At 35.3% G+C, this 17,510-nt stretch overlaps 1 protein-coding gene across 1 annotated transcript in view; it reads right to left on the bottom strand.

The window, feature by feature from the left end:
• Positions 1-17,510, bottom strand: part of LOC128993061 (uncharacterized) — a 42,728-nt gene that overhangs the window by 13,229 nt on the left and 11,989 nt on the right. The window contains exons 3-7 of the mRNA XM_054416817.1: positions 16,902-17,079; positions 13,145-13,295; positions 7,797-7,978; positions 7,136-7,189; positions 733-936 (exon numbers count right to left, since the gene is read on the bottom strand). Of these exons, the coding sequence (XP_054272792.1) occupies positions 733-936; positions 7,136-7,189; positions 7,797-7,978; positions 13,145-13,295; positions 16,902-17,079 (769 nt within the window). The remainder of the gene's footprint in view (positions 1-732; positions 937-7,135; positions 7,190-7,796; positions 7,979-13,144; positions 13,296-16,901; positions 17,080-17,510) is intronic.

Genomic DNA, 17,510 nt, shown 5'->3' with positions numbered 1-17,510 from the left:
AGTCTCTAAAACCAACTGACTCCATCAACGCCAGGCTTGCCACTGTCGTGCTCCAAAGTTGAAAATTTTTCCCAAATGGTCGTGATGCCAAATCGAGGGACAGACTTATTTTGTCATGGTAGTCAGTTTGCAATGACAATAAAATTATAATATGCTCCTTTTTTGTAAGTTTAATAACTATTGATGACATACAAATATGGCTTTATATATTTCGGCATGAATAATTAGTCTAAAAACAGTGTGAAAGTTGGAAAATGTACCCTAGGGACACGTCATGGTCGTGAATTTCGAGACTTTAAAAATGCGAAAAAAATACCTAGAACCTATTTAAAACCAAATAAATGTGTGTAACATGTTGCCCCCGTCCCAAAAAATATTAAAACACATAATAATAAACTACAAATCCAGAATCTACAAAGTAAAAGGCCAGGGACATGAAAACGTACGTTTTTAAATTTTCACTCGTTAACGTTATTTCGCATTTGAGTAGTTGATCAACATGACGCCTCCAGACAGTTCCATCGTCCATTTTTACTTTATACAGAAGGTTGCTTTCGTTGACCAACTACTCAAATGCTAAAAAACAGGTGATCATTAATTCACATACACATATGGTCTTAAGTTATTACATCAGTTAAAGCACATCACATAGAGACTGACTACTAAAGCCATGACACATATTTTATTTTCACATAAAATTCAAATTGAGTTGATTTATTTATCAGCATTTACCTTGATAGTGTTCTATATCGTCATGTCCTTTGTCGAAAAATTCATAAAGTATCGGTCCTTCCGACTGCCAGCCAAAGCATGTGATATCAAACAATGTAAATCCTTTCATTCCCGACTTAGGAGTCATCGTGCAATTACCTTCCGTTGGGATTTCATTAGGGCAGTATTCAATGTTGTAGGGTATTATTTTGTCCTTAGCAGCATCTGTAAAATTAAAGTAAAATGAATGTAAACAGAAATACATTGTAATAATTGATAAAAAATTAAATTAATTTAATTTTTTTACAGCAACAACACACATTTGGTTCATCTAACTTAATTCTATACACACACGACACACCTTGAAATTATTCATCTTGAAATATACACTCAAATGTGTGTATGTATGTTGTATATTGTACGTAAGTGAGTAAAAATTTAAAAACGTACGTTTTCAGGAAAAGCACTTTGCAAATTTTTTTCCCCTTTTTTCAAAACTTTTATTATTATTTTTATTTTATTAACATTTGAAGTTTCATAAAATGTCCATGGTAACGCAATATCTTTGGTATTTTTTTAAAAAAAGAGCATCTTTAGTGGAAAAACACAAAATCCTGTCACGACCATAACAGACGTTTAAATTAATATTAAAAATAGTTAATATTATTTTTATAACTATGTTTTGCTATAAACTAATTTACTTTTATGACCATTATACAATAAAAAGGTCACTGAGCTTTTGGTATATTTGGTCTTTCTAGCAGGCCCGTTTTTTACTATGTCAGCGCCCTAGGCACAACTAAAATAGTAGCGCCCCTTTGCAATATATATAACAGGGTGACTACCAACCGGGAAATCTGGGAACTAAGCGTGAATTTTTTTAACCGGAATTATGCGTGAATTTTGTATTTCTACCTGGAATTGTCAATTTACCGCAATGGCGCATGACAACAGTGACGTTTCCGTGACCACGGGAGACGATAATATGTCTCCGCAAGGGATGATCAGAACATTGTGCCGCGACCGCATGAGAGAAGATGATAATGTCTAAACGACCGTGGGATATGATCATGATTTTACCGCGATCGCGCAATAGGATAATGAGATCTACAGAGCTGTAAAGGATGGTCAGAATATTGCCGCGATCGCATGAGACGATGATAATGTCTAAAAGACCGCGGGACATGATCATGGATTTTACCGCGATCGCGCAAAACGATAATAAGATCTACAGAGCCGCGATGGATGATCAGAATATTGCCGTGATCACAGAAGACGAAGAAAATGTCCACACAACCACGGGAAACAGTCAGAAATTTGCCACAATCGGGGAAGACGATATTGATCTCCACCTGACTGCGGGATATTATTAACACTTTGCCGTAATCGCGGGAGACGATTACGATGTCTTTACGACCGTGGGAGACGATTACGATGTTTTCACGACCGTGGGAGACGATTACGATGTCTTCACGACCGCGGGAGATGATTACGATGTCTTCACGACCGCGGGAGACGATTACGATGTCTTCACGACCGCGGGAGACGATTACGATGTCTACAGGATCGTGGGAGTTACAATAATGATGGCTACTCTACACGGCTGCGGGGGATGATCAAATTTTACCGCAATCACGTAAGTTGATGATAATGTCCACTACACCACAAGAAAGAGCAGAATTTGGCCTCATTCGCAAAAGACGATGAAGATCTACAAACGACCGCGGGAGATGAGTACCATTTGCCGCAATGGCGGGAGAGGATCACAATGCCTCACGAGGGATTATCAGAATTTTATCGTGATCACACAAGAAGATGATAATGTCCACATGACCCCGGGAAAAGATTAAAACTTTGCTTCATTCGCGGTAGACGGTGATAATCTCCTCACGACCGCGGGATGTGTTCTTATATTGTCGCGATCAAGAAGACGACAATTATGCTGTCCACACGTCCGCCGAAAATAGTCAGAATTTTGCCGCAATTGCGGGAGACTGTTAAGATGTCTACACGGCCGCGAGGGATTATCAGTTTACCGCGATCGCATGCAAATACAGCCACCATTTTTGTTACTTTCCAATTTTTTGGCGCCCCCCAAAAATGACAATTGCCTCACGCCCTAGGCACGTGCCTACCGTGCCTATTCGGTAAATCGGCCCTGCTTTCTAGAAAAAAATAAAAAAAACTCAAAAAATTGAAAAAAGCCAATAAAATCTTTTTAAGTTTGTATAACTCCGAAAAAACTTACCTGAGACCCGAAAAATCTTTATGTTTGTATAGAGGTGTGCTTCTTTTGTGTATAAAACATTGAAATATGACGATATTTTAATTTTTGAAATTTTTATGATAGAAATCATAAACGTGATGGTCAGGGACAAGCGGTACGGTCGTGAATTTTCTGAAATAATCTAAATCTTTCTAAACAATCCTTCAATTATACTGTTAGTTATAATAAAAATAAGTGTTACAATTGAACTAAACTGTTCAAATTACAATTATATTAAAGTTATTGTCACGACCAAACACACTACTATAATCCATAAGGCTGGATTGGTCGTGAAAAAACCCGCGATGGTCGTGAAACTTTGGTCGTGAAATTAGGTGTTATTTGGCTCTGTTCTGGCGGTAGCCCTGCACCTCATGTTTGAGGATACAAAGTGGACTTCTAGGTTAATCTAGCAACTGAAATATCTTATAAACGAAAATTAACACCATGTCTACTTCATCGAATGACTACGTACGGTCATGGACACACCAAAATTACAAAAAACACAATCTTTCCTTTAATTCCTCCTTTCAACTCGAAACGACTGGCACCACAATCCTGACGTACACCCCGAACTAGTCTCTAAAACCAACTGACTCCATCGACGCCAGGCTTGTCACTGTCGTGCTCCAAAGTTGAAAATTTTTTCCAAATGGTCGTGACGCCAAATTCGAGGGACAGACTTATTTTGTCATGGTAGTCAGTTTGCAATGACAATAAAATTATAATATGCTCCTTTTTTGTAAGTTTAATAACTATTGATGACATAAAAATGGCTTTATATATTTCGGCATGAATAGTTAGTCTAAAAACAGCGTGAAAGTTGGAAAATGTACCCTAGGGACACGTCATGGTCGTGAATTTCGAGACTTTAAACATACGTAAAAAATACCTAGAACCTATTTAAAACCAAATAAATGTGTGTAACATGTTGCCCCCGTCCCAAAAAATATTAAAACACATAATAATAAACTACAAATCCAGTATCTACGAAGTAAAAGGCCAGGGACATGAAAACGTACGTTTTTAAAATTTCACTCAAGTATGTTGTATGCTGTATGTTGGTATTGTCAATCAATCGGACAAATGTTTACGGCAAAATTTGAGTGGAGATTCTTAGGCTGTGTGAAATATCTCTAGCCCTGCTAACTATTTAAGAGCTCTTGGAGCCTAGCGGCCATCTTGGATAATTTCAAACAGTTACTGAAGAGTTAATTATCATCCAAAAATAGTGTTTTAAACACCAAAATGATTATGATGTAAATATATCTAGTATACTGTGGGATTAGAAATGCTATTTGTTGTTTTGAATGTATTTCCAAGGGAGTCCATGGACGCCAATGGCCATTGGATTTGACCCCATAAGATTATTGTTTAGTTTGTTAATTGTTAGTTTTGTTATTTTCAAACAGCCGATGAAGGGTTATTTACAACTTCAAAATATTTGTTCGAATATCGTACCACCCAGACAGCACACTTTATCCCAGGGACATCCCATAGTAGTCCCATATGTCCTGAGAATGTCTCGGGATATGTGCGCTATCCTCAGGATATCCCGCAAAATCCCGGGACGAGTACGAAATCCACAGGATATCCTACAATATACCGTAATGTCCCAGGATTTGTAAGTTAACCTCAGGATATCCTGTAAAGTCCCGGGATATGTACGAATGCCATAGGATATCCCAGAATGTCCCATGACATCCCGGGACATGTACAAAATCCACTGGATATCCTGTAATGTCCCGTAATGTCCCGGTAACAAACTGAAGAAAAAAAATACTACCACTGATGAAATGTACAGTATATCTAAATTTAAATGTTCAACAAGGCCAATATATAATAATTTGTTTTTTTCACTAGTGCTTTCAGAAACTTGGTTTCCATCTTCAGGCTGTGTTTACACTAGTACAAAAAGTAAATATTTACTCAATAAATTAATTTTAAACAAAGTTAAAACAGATGATTTAAAGGATATTGGAAAAATAAAAAATAATATTAGAAAAATTAATCTTTTGAATTTTGGATATGTTACAGTGTTGTTCTTGATGTAATTATTTTCAGTAATTCCGAATTTATAATTGGGCCGTCTTCATTATTTAACAAATATTTTTGGTCTGTTTTTTTTTTCTAAAAATAAGATTCCCACGCATTAAGATGTTGAGGTTTTATAATTTATTTTAAAAGTTTAAGGTTTCCCAGATTGAAAATATGTCTTGTTAATACTATGGCTAGCAAGGGTTGACTTTACTTTACTGACATATTACTACCACTGAGTTCAGGAAAACAAGAGTTCTATCATAGTTGTGTGGAATGTGAATTTAATTCTAACTTTAAATTAATAAAACAACAAAAAACTAATTTTAATCATATAACAATCAATTATTACAGTGCTAATCTAATGGTGATTAAATAATCTATATTCAAATACCAGTATCCTCTCCAACTACCAGAAAAACAATTCAACTACTTGAGGCCTAAACAGATTAACAGAATCATATATAGCCTATACTGTAGTATCAAAAATATTTTAAGTATTGCGACCATTGCAACTGTCGGCTACTCTTTAACCATTTGAAAACACCTGTAATCAACAAGCGCAGATAGCTCAGGAGGTAAGGTAAGGGGCTCACAAGGCGAAGATACCAGGTTCGAAACCCGTCTGGGCCAAAAACTTTTTTCTCGTTTTTTTCTTCAAAATTTGTGTTTATTAACTATTTAATCAATTTACTAAACTTATAATTAAGCTTTTCATACTAAATCTATATTATTTTGTGTTTTTTATGTTCAGGCCCAGACCACACTTTATCCCAGGGACATCCCATAGTAGTCCCATATGTCCTGAGAATGTCCTGAGGACTACCCTGGGATGACCTCGGATGTCCCATGGATATGCGTGTGAGCTTATCCGTAGGACATCCCCGGGCGGGGACATTAGGCATTCCTGTGGATATCCTGTGATATCCCAAGTTGACTATAGGACCACTATGGGATATCTTGCATATCCTGTCGCAATATCCGTGGGATGTCCTGAGAAGAAAGTGTGCTGTCTGGGCAAAAAAGTGATTCAAATTTAAATATCTAGTATACTGTGAGATTATAAATTTGCTTTGTAGTTTTTTAATTGCTTTATGAGTAAGAACGTCTAGGCACCAAGTACTCTTAAAAGCTCATGAATGAGGGCATTGCTTGGTTTTGGACCATTAAATGGCTACTGATTTTGACTTTACCAAGGACCGTACTGATTAGTAACCAATTTACTTATATGAAAAAAAACAATAAAAAAACAAACACTAAGTTCTACTGTACTGATAAATTAACTGATAATCTTTGTATGCAATACGGTATGCGGTTTTAATTTGGTTTCTCTCAAAGATTAAAAATCTTTTATCTGTGATAACTAAATAGTTGATAAAACTATGAAATTTAACTCAAGTAAATTTAGACTAAAATTTCACAAAAATTGATTACTTATAATTATAATTATTATAATAGGGCGATTGTACATACATTATAAAATTCAATTTCACTCATTTTGTACTACGCCACATTTATTGATTGTAATTTGCATCTAATAATTATCATTTTAGCACTCACAGATCTATTTTTATCTTAAATTGCAAACTTGAGCCAATTCGCACTTGAAAAAAGAATTCAATAATTCATTATTTTAAATGATGTGAGTCATGAAATAACTCTCTTTCCAAAAATACTAGTCGACTTCAAATAATACGGGTGTAGAGAGGTTGTTAGAAAATGGCAAGTATTTACCAGTGTAATTTACAAGAGTAAAACTTTATGAAACACATTGCTGTCTACACTAGTAAAAACCACTAGTAATACTAGTCTCTACACTAGTAACTAGTATTTTACACTAGTAGATTTTTGAAACGTAGACTTGTAAAATACACTAGTATTACTAGTCCATGGACTAGTAAATACTAGACTAGTAGTTTTATGAAACAGGGCCCAACTGTCACCATTTTTTTTTTTTTTTATAAAAAGAGAAAATAGTTGCAGAAGCCAGTCACTGAATGTAACACTCTATTTTCTACCTTATTTTTTGTTGCTGACATTTAGTTGATGGGTAATAACAGTTGTTATAGCTCACTATAAAAAAATAATTTTGGTAATCTATATTCCATTCGAAAAAGATACCTTGTGCATACACCGTGTACGCCACACACTTCTTCAGTTTAGTTACATTAATTTCTGAAAAATAAAATTAAAAACAATGAGTGAAATGTTATTAACAAGTTAAAACTCTTGTATGATAAAATAGTCACAAAATAGCATGAAATAAAAATGTTATATCGTGGTAATAGTAGTAGTAGTACTTCATACCTAGAACCATCCTAAGCCTGTTTGGTTTTTGATGTAAGACTACATCTCTGGGTTTTCGTCTAAATGTAGTGAGAAAGATAGAATTCAGGATCACACTGAACTTTTGTGAAGCTTCAAAATACAGTGATTTCTAGTCAAATGATAAAGATGGTGACTCACTCTTTGTTATAGCCTGATTTGGGTTTGATTTGTTGAATTAGTTAAATAACAACATTCAAAACTTCACAAACCACAGGTCATATTTAACAATAAAACTTTATATATAAAAAAAATTTTACTAGTAGATTATTCCTCATTTTCATTCAATATATTATCTTCTTTAAGTTAATTCACACCTACTATGCCAATAACACAATCCAAACTACAGACAAAACATTTTACTTTCATAAAACATTATTGAACATGACAGACAAACAGATAGTTTTCACATAATATTAGAAAATGTACTAATATATAATTCTTTAATTTCGCTTACTTAATTCGTAGGGTTTAACTCCTTCAGAAATGATGACATCTCCAAGAGAAATAGTTTTCCCATCAGGATCCCTTATTTCCCAGGTAATGTTTGTCTTTGGAGGCTGGCCTGTGTTCCGGTCAATGACCCTAAGTCTTACAGGCACGTTTGGGTCTGGCGTAACCAAACAGTTCTCCAAGCACCTGACACAAATAAATGTCCACAATCAAATGGTTGATTCTTCAGAAAATATTTTGTTCCAATTTACGCAAGCAGTTTTTTTTTTCACAATCATAACTAGATAACAGCTTGAAGGATTTTAACGTTTGAGGTGTCAAATTAAAGGCATTTTCATGCAGAATATTATAAAAGGGCATAACTTAACATATGAACGTAGTTTGAAATAATTGTTTTAAGGTTAACCACATACTGCAGGACTACTTCCAGAGCAAAGCCGGAATTTATATTTTTATTTTAACATCTATTAGATAGGTCTGGTTCATACAAAATAAAGAGTTTCCTAGCAAGACTTGACAACAAATTGTTTGTAATAGTTGAATTGATTTACCTTAATCGTATTTTACTGAATTATCATGTAGTTTTGGTTACAGTTTGGTGTGATAAAGTGAATGTTTAGTAATTTACAATGTGTGTACAATGTGTAGTGTTTTCTGTTGTTTGGTTAACTTTTGTATTTTATTTAAATTTTAAATAATTTTTTTTCTGTGAGTGGCTGAAGGGAACGCGAACGTGGCCACTTGCATCAACCTTCCAATGGAACATTGAACAGGGTGACAGTACCGCCAGGTGATACATCGCTGTAACTGCTGGCCACAGTGACGAAATAAAAATTTAAATTTTTCAATGATTTTTAGTAATGTAACAACAATAATTACTATTAGGCCAGTAAAATTAGTTCAAAAATTGGCTGTGCCTGGAAATAATTCTCGGAAAGCTGGAAATCGTTTTAATCCTTTTGTTTTTTATAGAAGTAAAAGGATTTGAAGTTTGTCCCATTTTTCTAGGTGAGCTTCTGACCTGGGACCACAAAAACCTTGAAATTTAGGGTTATTTTTTAGTTTTTACTAAAACGTCAAAGAACCATCCAGCCTACAGAAAAACACATTGAAAAGGAATTGTAGAGCATAAAATCCCGCATCCATTGATTATGTGGTGATGAATATCGAACCAATATTAAGCTATTTATAGTCATTTAAATAAAGTTATTTTATTAAGAAATTATTGAACGTTGCATACATTTATATTTCTTCTAGAAAATTGATTCCAAGTAACCAACACCGCAAAAAGATGCAATAAGAACACATAATATTTGTTTATAATAATTAACGATACATTCAGCCATCGCAGAAGACGATGATGATCTCCAAAAAACTGCAGGACATGATTAAAATTTTGCCGCAATCGCTGGAGACGATTACCATGGATTCACGACTGCGGGATACGTACGATATCTAAAGGACCGCGGGAGATATAATAACTATATAACTATATAAGAATATGCCTTTTCTTAATTTGTATTTACAAAGTAATTAATACGAATTACAAATACCCTCGCCGCAGCAAACCTGCAGACTAAGTGATTTTTCCATCTACCTGGCTGGATTTACACTAAAGTATTCCCTAAAAATTGTCAGATATATTTCCTATTTAATTAACATTAATTTTAGTGATTACTTAGGTTTGCTGCTACAGGGAAGATATTGAGATGTGTTTTTTTATTGCAATGTCGATAGCCTAGCATTAAATAAACAAAATTTCCAAATGTTGTTTAAATATATCCATAAACAAGCAAACTTCAACAGTTTATTTATTCTCCATAAAAATAACATGGGAATTTAAATTTACAATTTTTTTAAATTATCCCCGTAACCGTTGGGTATACAACAACGCTCTACAAAATGTCAATCACAGCGCTGGAACAGAGAACTTTAAAAACATGCATCGTACATTTTACTCCATTCTTCTGATAAGTGCAACCACTTTAACACCCTTTAGCACACTTACATGAGATATTGTTTAGAAGATCAGGTGGTGCAGCTTCAACATTTGTTGGGATTTGGAAGTATCCCACGCTTAGATGACTTCCAGCCCCAATCAGTAAGCAATTTCACCCATCAAATGCACGTAGAAACAGGATATTACTTTTAAAGGTCGAAGAATATTTGAATTTCACTGGGAAATAAAACGTACCTATTGCTGGACTTCCCTTTCCGGGTTTCAAGAGGTGAAGGAATATAGTGGCTGATTTGGGAACAAATGCAGTTAAGAGCACACATAGGTCAATATCTTCCCCCACGATTATAACACTGACTGCTGAGCTAGTTAGATGGTTTGCATGACGATAGTAGTATCCATTCGTCCCATTTACCTTCTAAAAGATTAACCTGTAATGAAGCGCTAGTCCCTTGCCAATTTTCAATTACATTCATTTGAATGTTTTCTCAAATTACAAAACCAAAATCTCAACCTCTCCGAGTATTGGGATCATCACACGTACCGTCTCGGGTGTGTACGATCCATGTTCGTGTGTGGTTTGTAGATTCGAAATTTGATTGAGCCTGCGCTATGTCAAATACGACTAATCCATCTTTCAGGATTAGAAGTGTGCTCTGTTGTTTCGACTTTGTTTAGTCTCTTCAGTCATGGATAGGTCCGAAGACCACCATGAGACAACAGTAAGTGTGATTTGCGTGGAACGTGTTCATTACGAATTTCCAACATTCACTGGGCAGTACGAGCGTTCGACTCGCTTTTACAAACTCTGTGTGTCAGTGGAAGAATTTAGCAATCCACAATGTCAAGAGTGCTCTACTTTTCAAGATTTCACAGAGACTATGTACATTAATTAATTAATTATACCTCAATTAAGTTTAAAAATGACTTTGATTAGTCATATCAAAATTCAGAAATGTCTACTAGAGACAGCTGAAGTTGGATTCCAGATTTCAGGAACCAATCAGCAAGCGATGACAGATTTCAGTCATCCAAAGGCACTGGACGTGAAAACAAATAAACATCAAAATTTATGGATATATTTAAACGAAATTTTAAAACTTTGTTTATTTAATACTAAGCTATCGACATTGCTATAAAAAAACACATCTCAATATCTTCCCTGTAGCAGCAAACCTAAGTAATCACTAAAATTAATGTTAGTTAAATAGGAAATATATCTGACAATTTTTAGGGAATATTTTATATAAATATTTTGTATAAATGGAAAACTCACTTAGTCTGCAGGTTTGCTGCGGCGAGGGTATTTGTAATTCATATTAATTACTTTGTAAATAATAATGTACTTGGAATCCATTTTCTAGAAGAAATATAAATGTATGCAACGTTCAATAATTTCTTAATAAAATAACTTTATTTAAATTACTATAAATAGCTTAATATTGGTTCGATATTCATCACCATGGTACTGCTACTTTTCCTTAGAACCGGTGGTAGCAGTAAGAATCATTTTTACGTACAAACACATCACTAATTAACAACTATAGTTATCGTTAGTGCTGTACCTTATTTCTCATTAAATTTAATTGATGTCTTACAGTATAATTTTAGCGTTTTCTGTCTGGACTTCAAAATGTTAGTTTATGCTATAAAAATGATAAAACATTAGTGAAAGATTTTTTTAGCTAACCATCATGAATTTTTAAGGCTTGGCGTTGTCAACGTATAAATGTTTTGTGGGCTATGTATTTATTGACTTATTCATATATTTGCCAACGGATTTACAACAATTTTACAGTTAGATTAGGCCTAAAAACGATTATCAAAAAATTTGATGACACCATAAAAACTTGCAAATAATTATTTTGTTTGTAATTTACTTTGGTTAAAGCGTAGCACATCCTTAATAAGAATAAGAATAAGAAAGTTTATTACCGTTGACCAGGTCTTATACAGGAATAGGCATTGTCAAATTACTTTAAACAAAATGTTGTAATCCTTAATACTTAATCCGTAATGTGTATTCAATTCTGTATTTGTGTGTGTATGTCTGTTGGTTATTAACGCATTAATATCCTTATTTCTCAGTGTTTCGTGGAAAAGACAAGAGCACCTTTGGTAATGAAAATTTCAACCCGAATAAAGTGTGCAGTAGTGAGGTTGAGGTAGTATTTTAACTAGTTTTAACCAGTGTGAAAAGTTACTTTCAATTACAGGCCTACCTTAGGGCTATGCCTCATAGATCTATAAAGCAATTTCTTTTATCATTAGATATAAAATATGGACTAACACGATCGGGTGACATTTAATTGCGAAGCATTCGTTTTGGCTTTGAAACTGTCAGATGTTGTATTTGCGAAGGTTTATATGTATTCATGTACAGTAACAGTTTTGCCAGCATATCTGGAAAATTGCACACTAAATATGCAAACCAACTCCTGTTCTGAATATTAGGTTTCAACTTACTACAAGATTCCCGTACGTAGAACGGGCAAACAGCTAGTTTAGTTTATTTCCTTAATTTCTGTGATCGACAACACCTAAAGCTTTCAAAAAGAAGTGGTCCAAACTGTTCAAATGTATGTGCCAGGAATTTAACCTGCCCGCTTGCACTGAATTATGGGAATGCCGATCAATCGGTTATCAGAAAATCAGCACACTTTATTTTATGACAAAAAACAAGGGCTGTTCAGAAAGTAAGGTGCAACCACTAAACACACTTTCACGTTCAGATGTGTTCACAGAGATGTGGTCGCGGCGCCCTTTGAAGCAATAGTCAAGTTCAAAATGTGTGCTGCGATTGAATAGTTTGAGGTGCAGTCTTTAAAATCTATGGAAATTTATCATCAAGTGTGTGAAATGTGCACGGACACCAAGTTGTGAATAAAAGGTCTGTCCAGGAATGGTGCATTCAGTAATCTCCAATGGTCTAAAACTATAAAAGCTCCTACGTTTCCTAACCTTTTTGGTGATCTGTAAACATTTTCTGCACCCATATTGCAGGTAATTTGATTTAGCCTTGCTGTTGTGAGACAAAGTCTGTACAACCTGGGGGAAACAAAGCGAAAGATCCTTGATGGTTAAACCGATGTTTTTATGAATCTCCTTAGCAACTTTAGCATCCAGTTCATCATCAGTGACAAAGGTCTCACTCTCTTTTTCGTCATGAAAGTCGTTTAGACCATTTTTAAACCAAACAGATTATACTTAAAAAATAACATCATAGCATAGCCTCATCAGAGAGAAACGTTTCTTTCTGAATTGTCTTATTATTAATAAAATACCAAAGATGGAGAACAACTGGGTCCAGTTTCAAACAATCAGAAAGATATTGACTGTTTTCAGGATCAAACCACAACTTTTTGATTCTCCCTTGTATGTTATTATACACTTACGAGATTATCAAGTCTGGTTTATGTTCCGGCTTCTTTTTCTCTTTGCACACCACTGTTACACATTTTCTACCAACTTGTTCATTTTCTACCTCCCAAATTGCACATATTTCATATTTTCCTTCAACAAATTTTGTGTTATCCAAATATGTTTCTGAAAAAAAATTGTACTCATGAAATTAAAAATTTTAACACAACAGGTACGTAGGTAGGTTGGTTAAAAGGTAAAAAAATTGTGTACATGTAAAGTTTTTTAACGTATATTTTAAATTTTTTACAAGATTAAAGTTTTGTTTTGACCACAATGGAATAAGTAGAAGTGTTGTTCACATATCTTGTAGTATACTAAGTAACCTATTCAAATTAGTTAAACAAACATAGTGTTTTGAGTTAAATACAGACCCTACAGCTTGTTTTGAGTTAATATATCCCTACAGGATGCAGTTTTACAGACAACATTGTGTGAAAAACTCACAAGTGTTTGAGATTTTTTTAAATCTGGGAATTAATTGAAATTTTTAAGATATTTGTTTTTCCCCTTTATACCCTAACAAAAGACAAGCCCGTTTTTGACCCTGTCAGCGCCCTAGGTTGGTTGCACGTCTAATAGTAGCGCCCCTTTGCAATATATATATAACAGGGTGTACACCGACCGGGAAATCCGGGAATCATGCGGGAGATCTTTGAACCGTGAATTTTGATTTCTACCTGGAGATTTCAATTTACCGTAATCGCTCATGACAACAGTGACGTTTCCGTGATCGCGCATCACAACAGTGACGTTTCCGTGACCGCGGGAGACAATAATAAATGTCTACACACGGCCGCTAGGGATGATCAGAATTTTCCGCGATCGCAGAAGACAATGATGGTATCTACTATCTACAGAGCCGCAACGGATGATCAGAATATTACCACAATCACGGAAGACGATTGATGTCCACACGACCGCGGGAAACCTCTAGAACTTTGCCGCGATCGCGGAAGACGATGATCTCCATAAAACTTCAGGACATGATTAAAATTTTGCCGCAATCGCTGGAGGCGATTACCATGGATTCACGACTGCAGGATACGTACGATATCTACAGGACCGCGGGAGATATAATAACTACTGTATTTCTACACGGCCACGAGGGATGATCAGAATATTGCCGCGATCACGGAAGACGATGATAATGTCCAAATGACCGCAGGAAAAGATCAGAATTTTGCCTCATTCGCCGAAGACGATTATCTCCATATGTCCGAGGGAGATGATTACCATTTTGTGGGAGGCGACTACTATGTCCAAACGACCGACGGGGACGATATGATGTCTTCACGGCCGCGGGGGTGGTCAGAATTTGACCGCGATCGCGCAAGACGAGGATAATGTCCTCACGACCGCGGGAAAATATCAGAATTTTGCCTCATTTGCAGTAGATGATAATAATCTCCTCACGACTGCGGGATACGTTCTTATATTGCCTCGATCATGGAAAATAAAGACGATAATTTTATGTCCAAACGACCTGACTGCAGAGAATAGTAAGAATCTTGCCGCAAATGCGGGAGACGATTACCATGCCTACACGGCCGCGAGTGGTTATCAGAAGTTTACCGCGATATCATGCAAATACTACCACGATTTTTTTTTTAATTTCCAAATTTTTGGCGCCCCCCAAAAAAGCCAATTGCCTCGCGCCCTAGGCACGTGCCTACCGTGCCTATTCGGTAAATCGGCCCTGACAAAAGATAAACAATAGTAACCCTGGACACTGTTAGACATTATATCCCATACAAACTACTAATAACCCATTTTAGCACTGCTTCTTAGCTAGTTTTAACTGAATCACTTTATAACAAACAAATTAATTTTCAAATTCTAAATGTAAAAAATTATTAAACCCATTTTCTTCATTGTAAGTTACGATGGTTTTAAAGCACAATGGATAAACATTATTTTAATTGTTACGCCCCATTGAAGTGACCTAATTTTCTTTTGATGGCTCATCTACAGACCAAGACCTACGCCTCTGCCAGTTTCTACGCCCATCCGTTCTCTCAAATTAGTTGCCACAAAAAAACCAACAAATTTCACATTTAAGAAATACATAGATACTTTTAAAAATACTTTTTTGTATAGCAAAACTCAAACACAATGCACATGAAATACCACTTTTTATAAATGACTAGTGGCCTGTAGGGGCCATCGCCCCTAATTTAGACACAATTGTACATATGAAGGAAACTCCCCATTTCGCGGTAGTAAGTCAGAAATATATCTATGAATTTGTCCCTGAATTTTAAACCAGTAAGGCCAATTTCCTGGAATCTCTTTTTGTGTAGTGGAAAGCAACGCAAAAGCCATTGCACTGTTGTATTGCCTTATGTTTTTTATGAAGTTAGAATCATGTGAAAACATTTCTTTTAGTTTGTCATTTAATCGTGGTTGTGCAATGTTAATGAGTCCATTGTGGCAACATGCGTTGAAATGTCCATTTGTGGCATCCTCTGTGCTGTTAAGAGGACCTAAATTAATTGTGAGAAACAACACTCAACTCATTTTCCAGCATTCTTGTGAAGGCAGGTTTGTAAACCAGCTTGAGGATTTCTTTCATAGTTAGGCTTTACATGACAATCTCTTTCAGCATTTCTTGTGTCAGTTGAATTCCTGGATACTCTTCAACGTCTTGCAGGTCTTCCCCTACCCTGTCTAGTTACTTCACCCATTATAAAAACGGAGAACAAAAAATTTTACAAATTCATTTCATTTTTAAACATTACTAGCTGTAACCCGCGGGCTTTGCCCCGTTTAACTTCTTAATTTTCAAGATGATCTTGTTCGCATGGCTCAATCACGTCCTGGTTGAAGTTCGTTCGCTACGCTCGATCACCTTTAGGTTGGAGCTCGTTTGCTACACTCACTCACCTTTAGGTTGGAGCTCGTTCGCTACGCTCACTCACCTTAAGGTTGGAGCTCGTTCGCTACGCTCACTCACCTTAAGGTTGCAGCTCGTTCGCTACGCTCACTTGCCTTCAGGTTAGCTCGTTCACTACGCTAACTCGCCTCCAGGTTGAAGTTCGTTCGCTATGCTCACTCACCTTTTGGTTGCAAATTAAATGTTGTCATAAATGTAAAAGAAATAATAGTGCTGCACCATGTTGGTAATCCTTGTAACTTTAATGCTATTGAACATCATAGAACAGAACCAACTTGTTTAATTGAAACAGCTGTTAAGATTCATTAATTCCATTTCTCATAAGGTTAACATGGGAAACTCCAGAGCCACTGGGGCGGAGCGGATCACGAAATTGATGGTGTATGAACCTATTCCATGATATTCTACACGTATGTACCAAGTTTCGTGGCAATCGGTTCAGCGGTGTCTGAGTTTATCACTCCCAAATATATATATATATACAAACATCCTCTTTTATACTTATAGATTTAACAACATTGACTTTCGGAATAAATGTAAACATTGCAAATAAATAAGTAACAGCTGATTAGAACGTAGACGTTTTTCAGTCCCCTTGCTTTTCTTATGGTGGATATTTTATGTTATATCTCGTTTTCTGGTAACTTTGGGAATTCTGCTATTTTTCCCGAGTCCCTGAGGTCAAGACCTTTAATTTAAGACCTCTCTCACTTTTCTGCAACTTACCAGACGTCCAAAATTTTCTGGAAAAAAAATTTTGTCTTACAGAATTATGTATAAGGATAGTAATAATAGTATAATTATTATTGAGAAATTAGTTTTTAAACCCAACTCACTATCATTCACAATCACGGTCGGTGGACAAGGTCCTTTCTCTATGACTTTGCATGTCCAAATCATTTTCCCTTCATTTGGGACGGCCGTTGTGTCAATGTTAACCATACACGCGTTGATAGTTTCATTCCCTTTGATTTTAAAATCTTTCTGTTTCTTGCCTAACAATGTAAAATAGCACTGAAACAAAAAAAAAATTTTTTGTAGGCTAAGTAATAATACTAAAAATAGTAAAAAACCAAATTCTGTGATGATAAAAAGGATTGCTAACTAGCAGTTAATTGAAATAGAAAATATGATTGAGAATATTTGTATGACTATTATGTTTTAAATTTATATCACTGTTAACAACGTACTGATGTTTTGCTTATAACAATACAGATCATATTGAAGTGTCTGGCAAATTTTATTCAAATAAAAGAGACACTACAAACTCCATTTTAATGTATAAAAAGTCTTCTAGTCTTGAGTTAGTCTGTGATCTAGATCCATTTTATATCATTTTGCCACTGTTTTTCAATTTTGCAGCCAAATTAAATTGTTAAGAACAAAATTGTTATTTATCCAGGGTGTCCATAAAAAAACGTTTCGAGACTTTGGGAAATGAATCA

Source organism: Macrosteles quadrilineatus, unplaced genomic scaffold (genome assembly GCF_028750875.1).
Source record: "Macrosteles quadrilineatus isolate MER2022 unplaced genomic scaffold, UCM_ALF_1.0 Scaffold_4__1_contigs__length_99947679, whole genome shotgun sequence".
Lineage (NCBI taxonomy): Eukaryota > Metazoa > Arthropoda > Insecta > Hemiptera > Cicadellidae > Macrosteles > Macrosteles quadrilineatus.
Note: the sequence above shows the minus strand (reverse complement) of the source record. Positions and strands in the feature narration are given on the sequence as shown.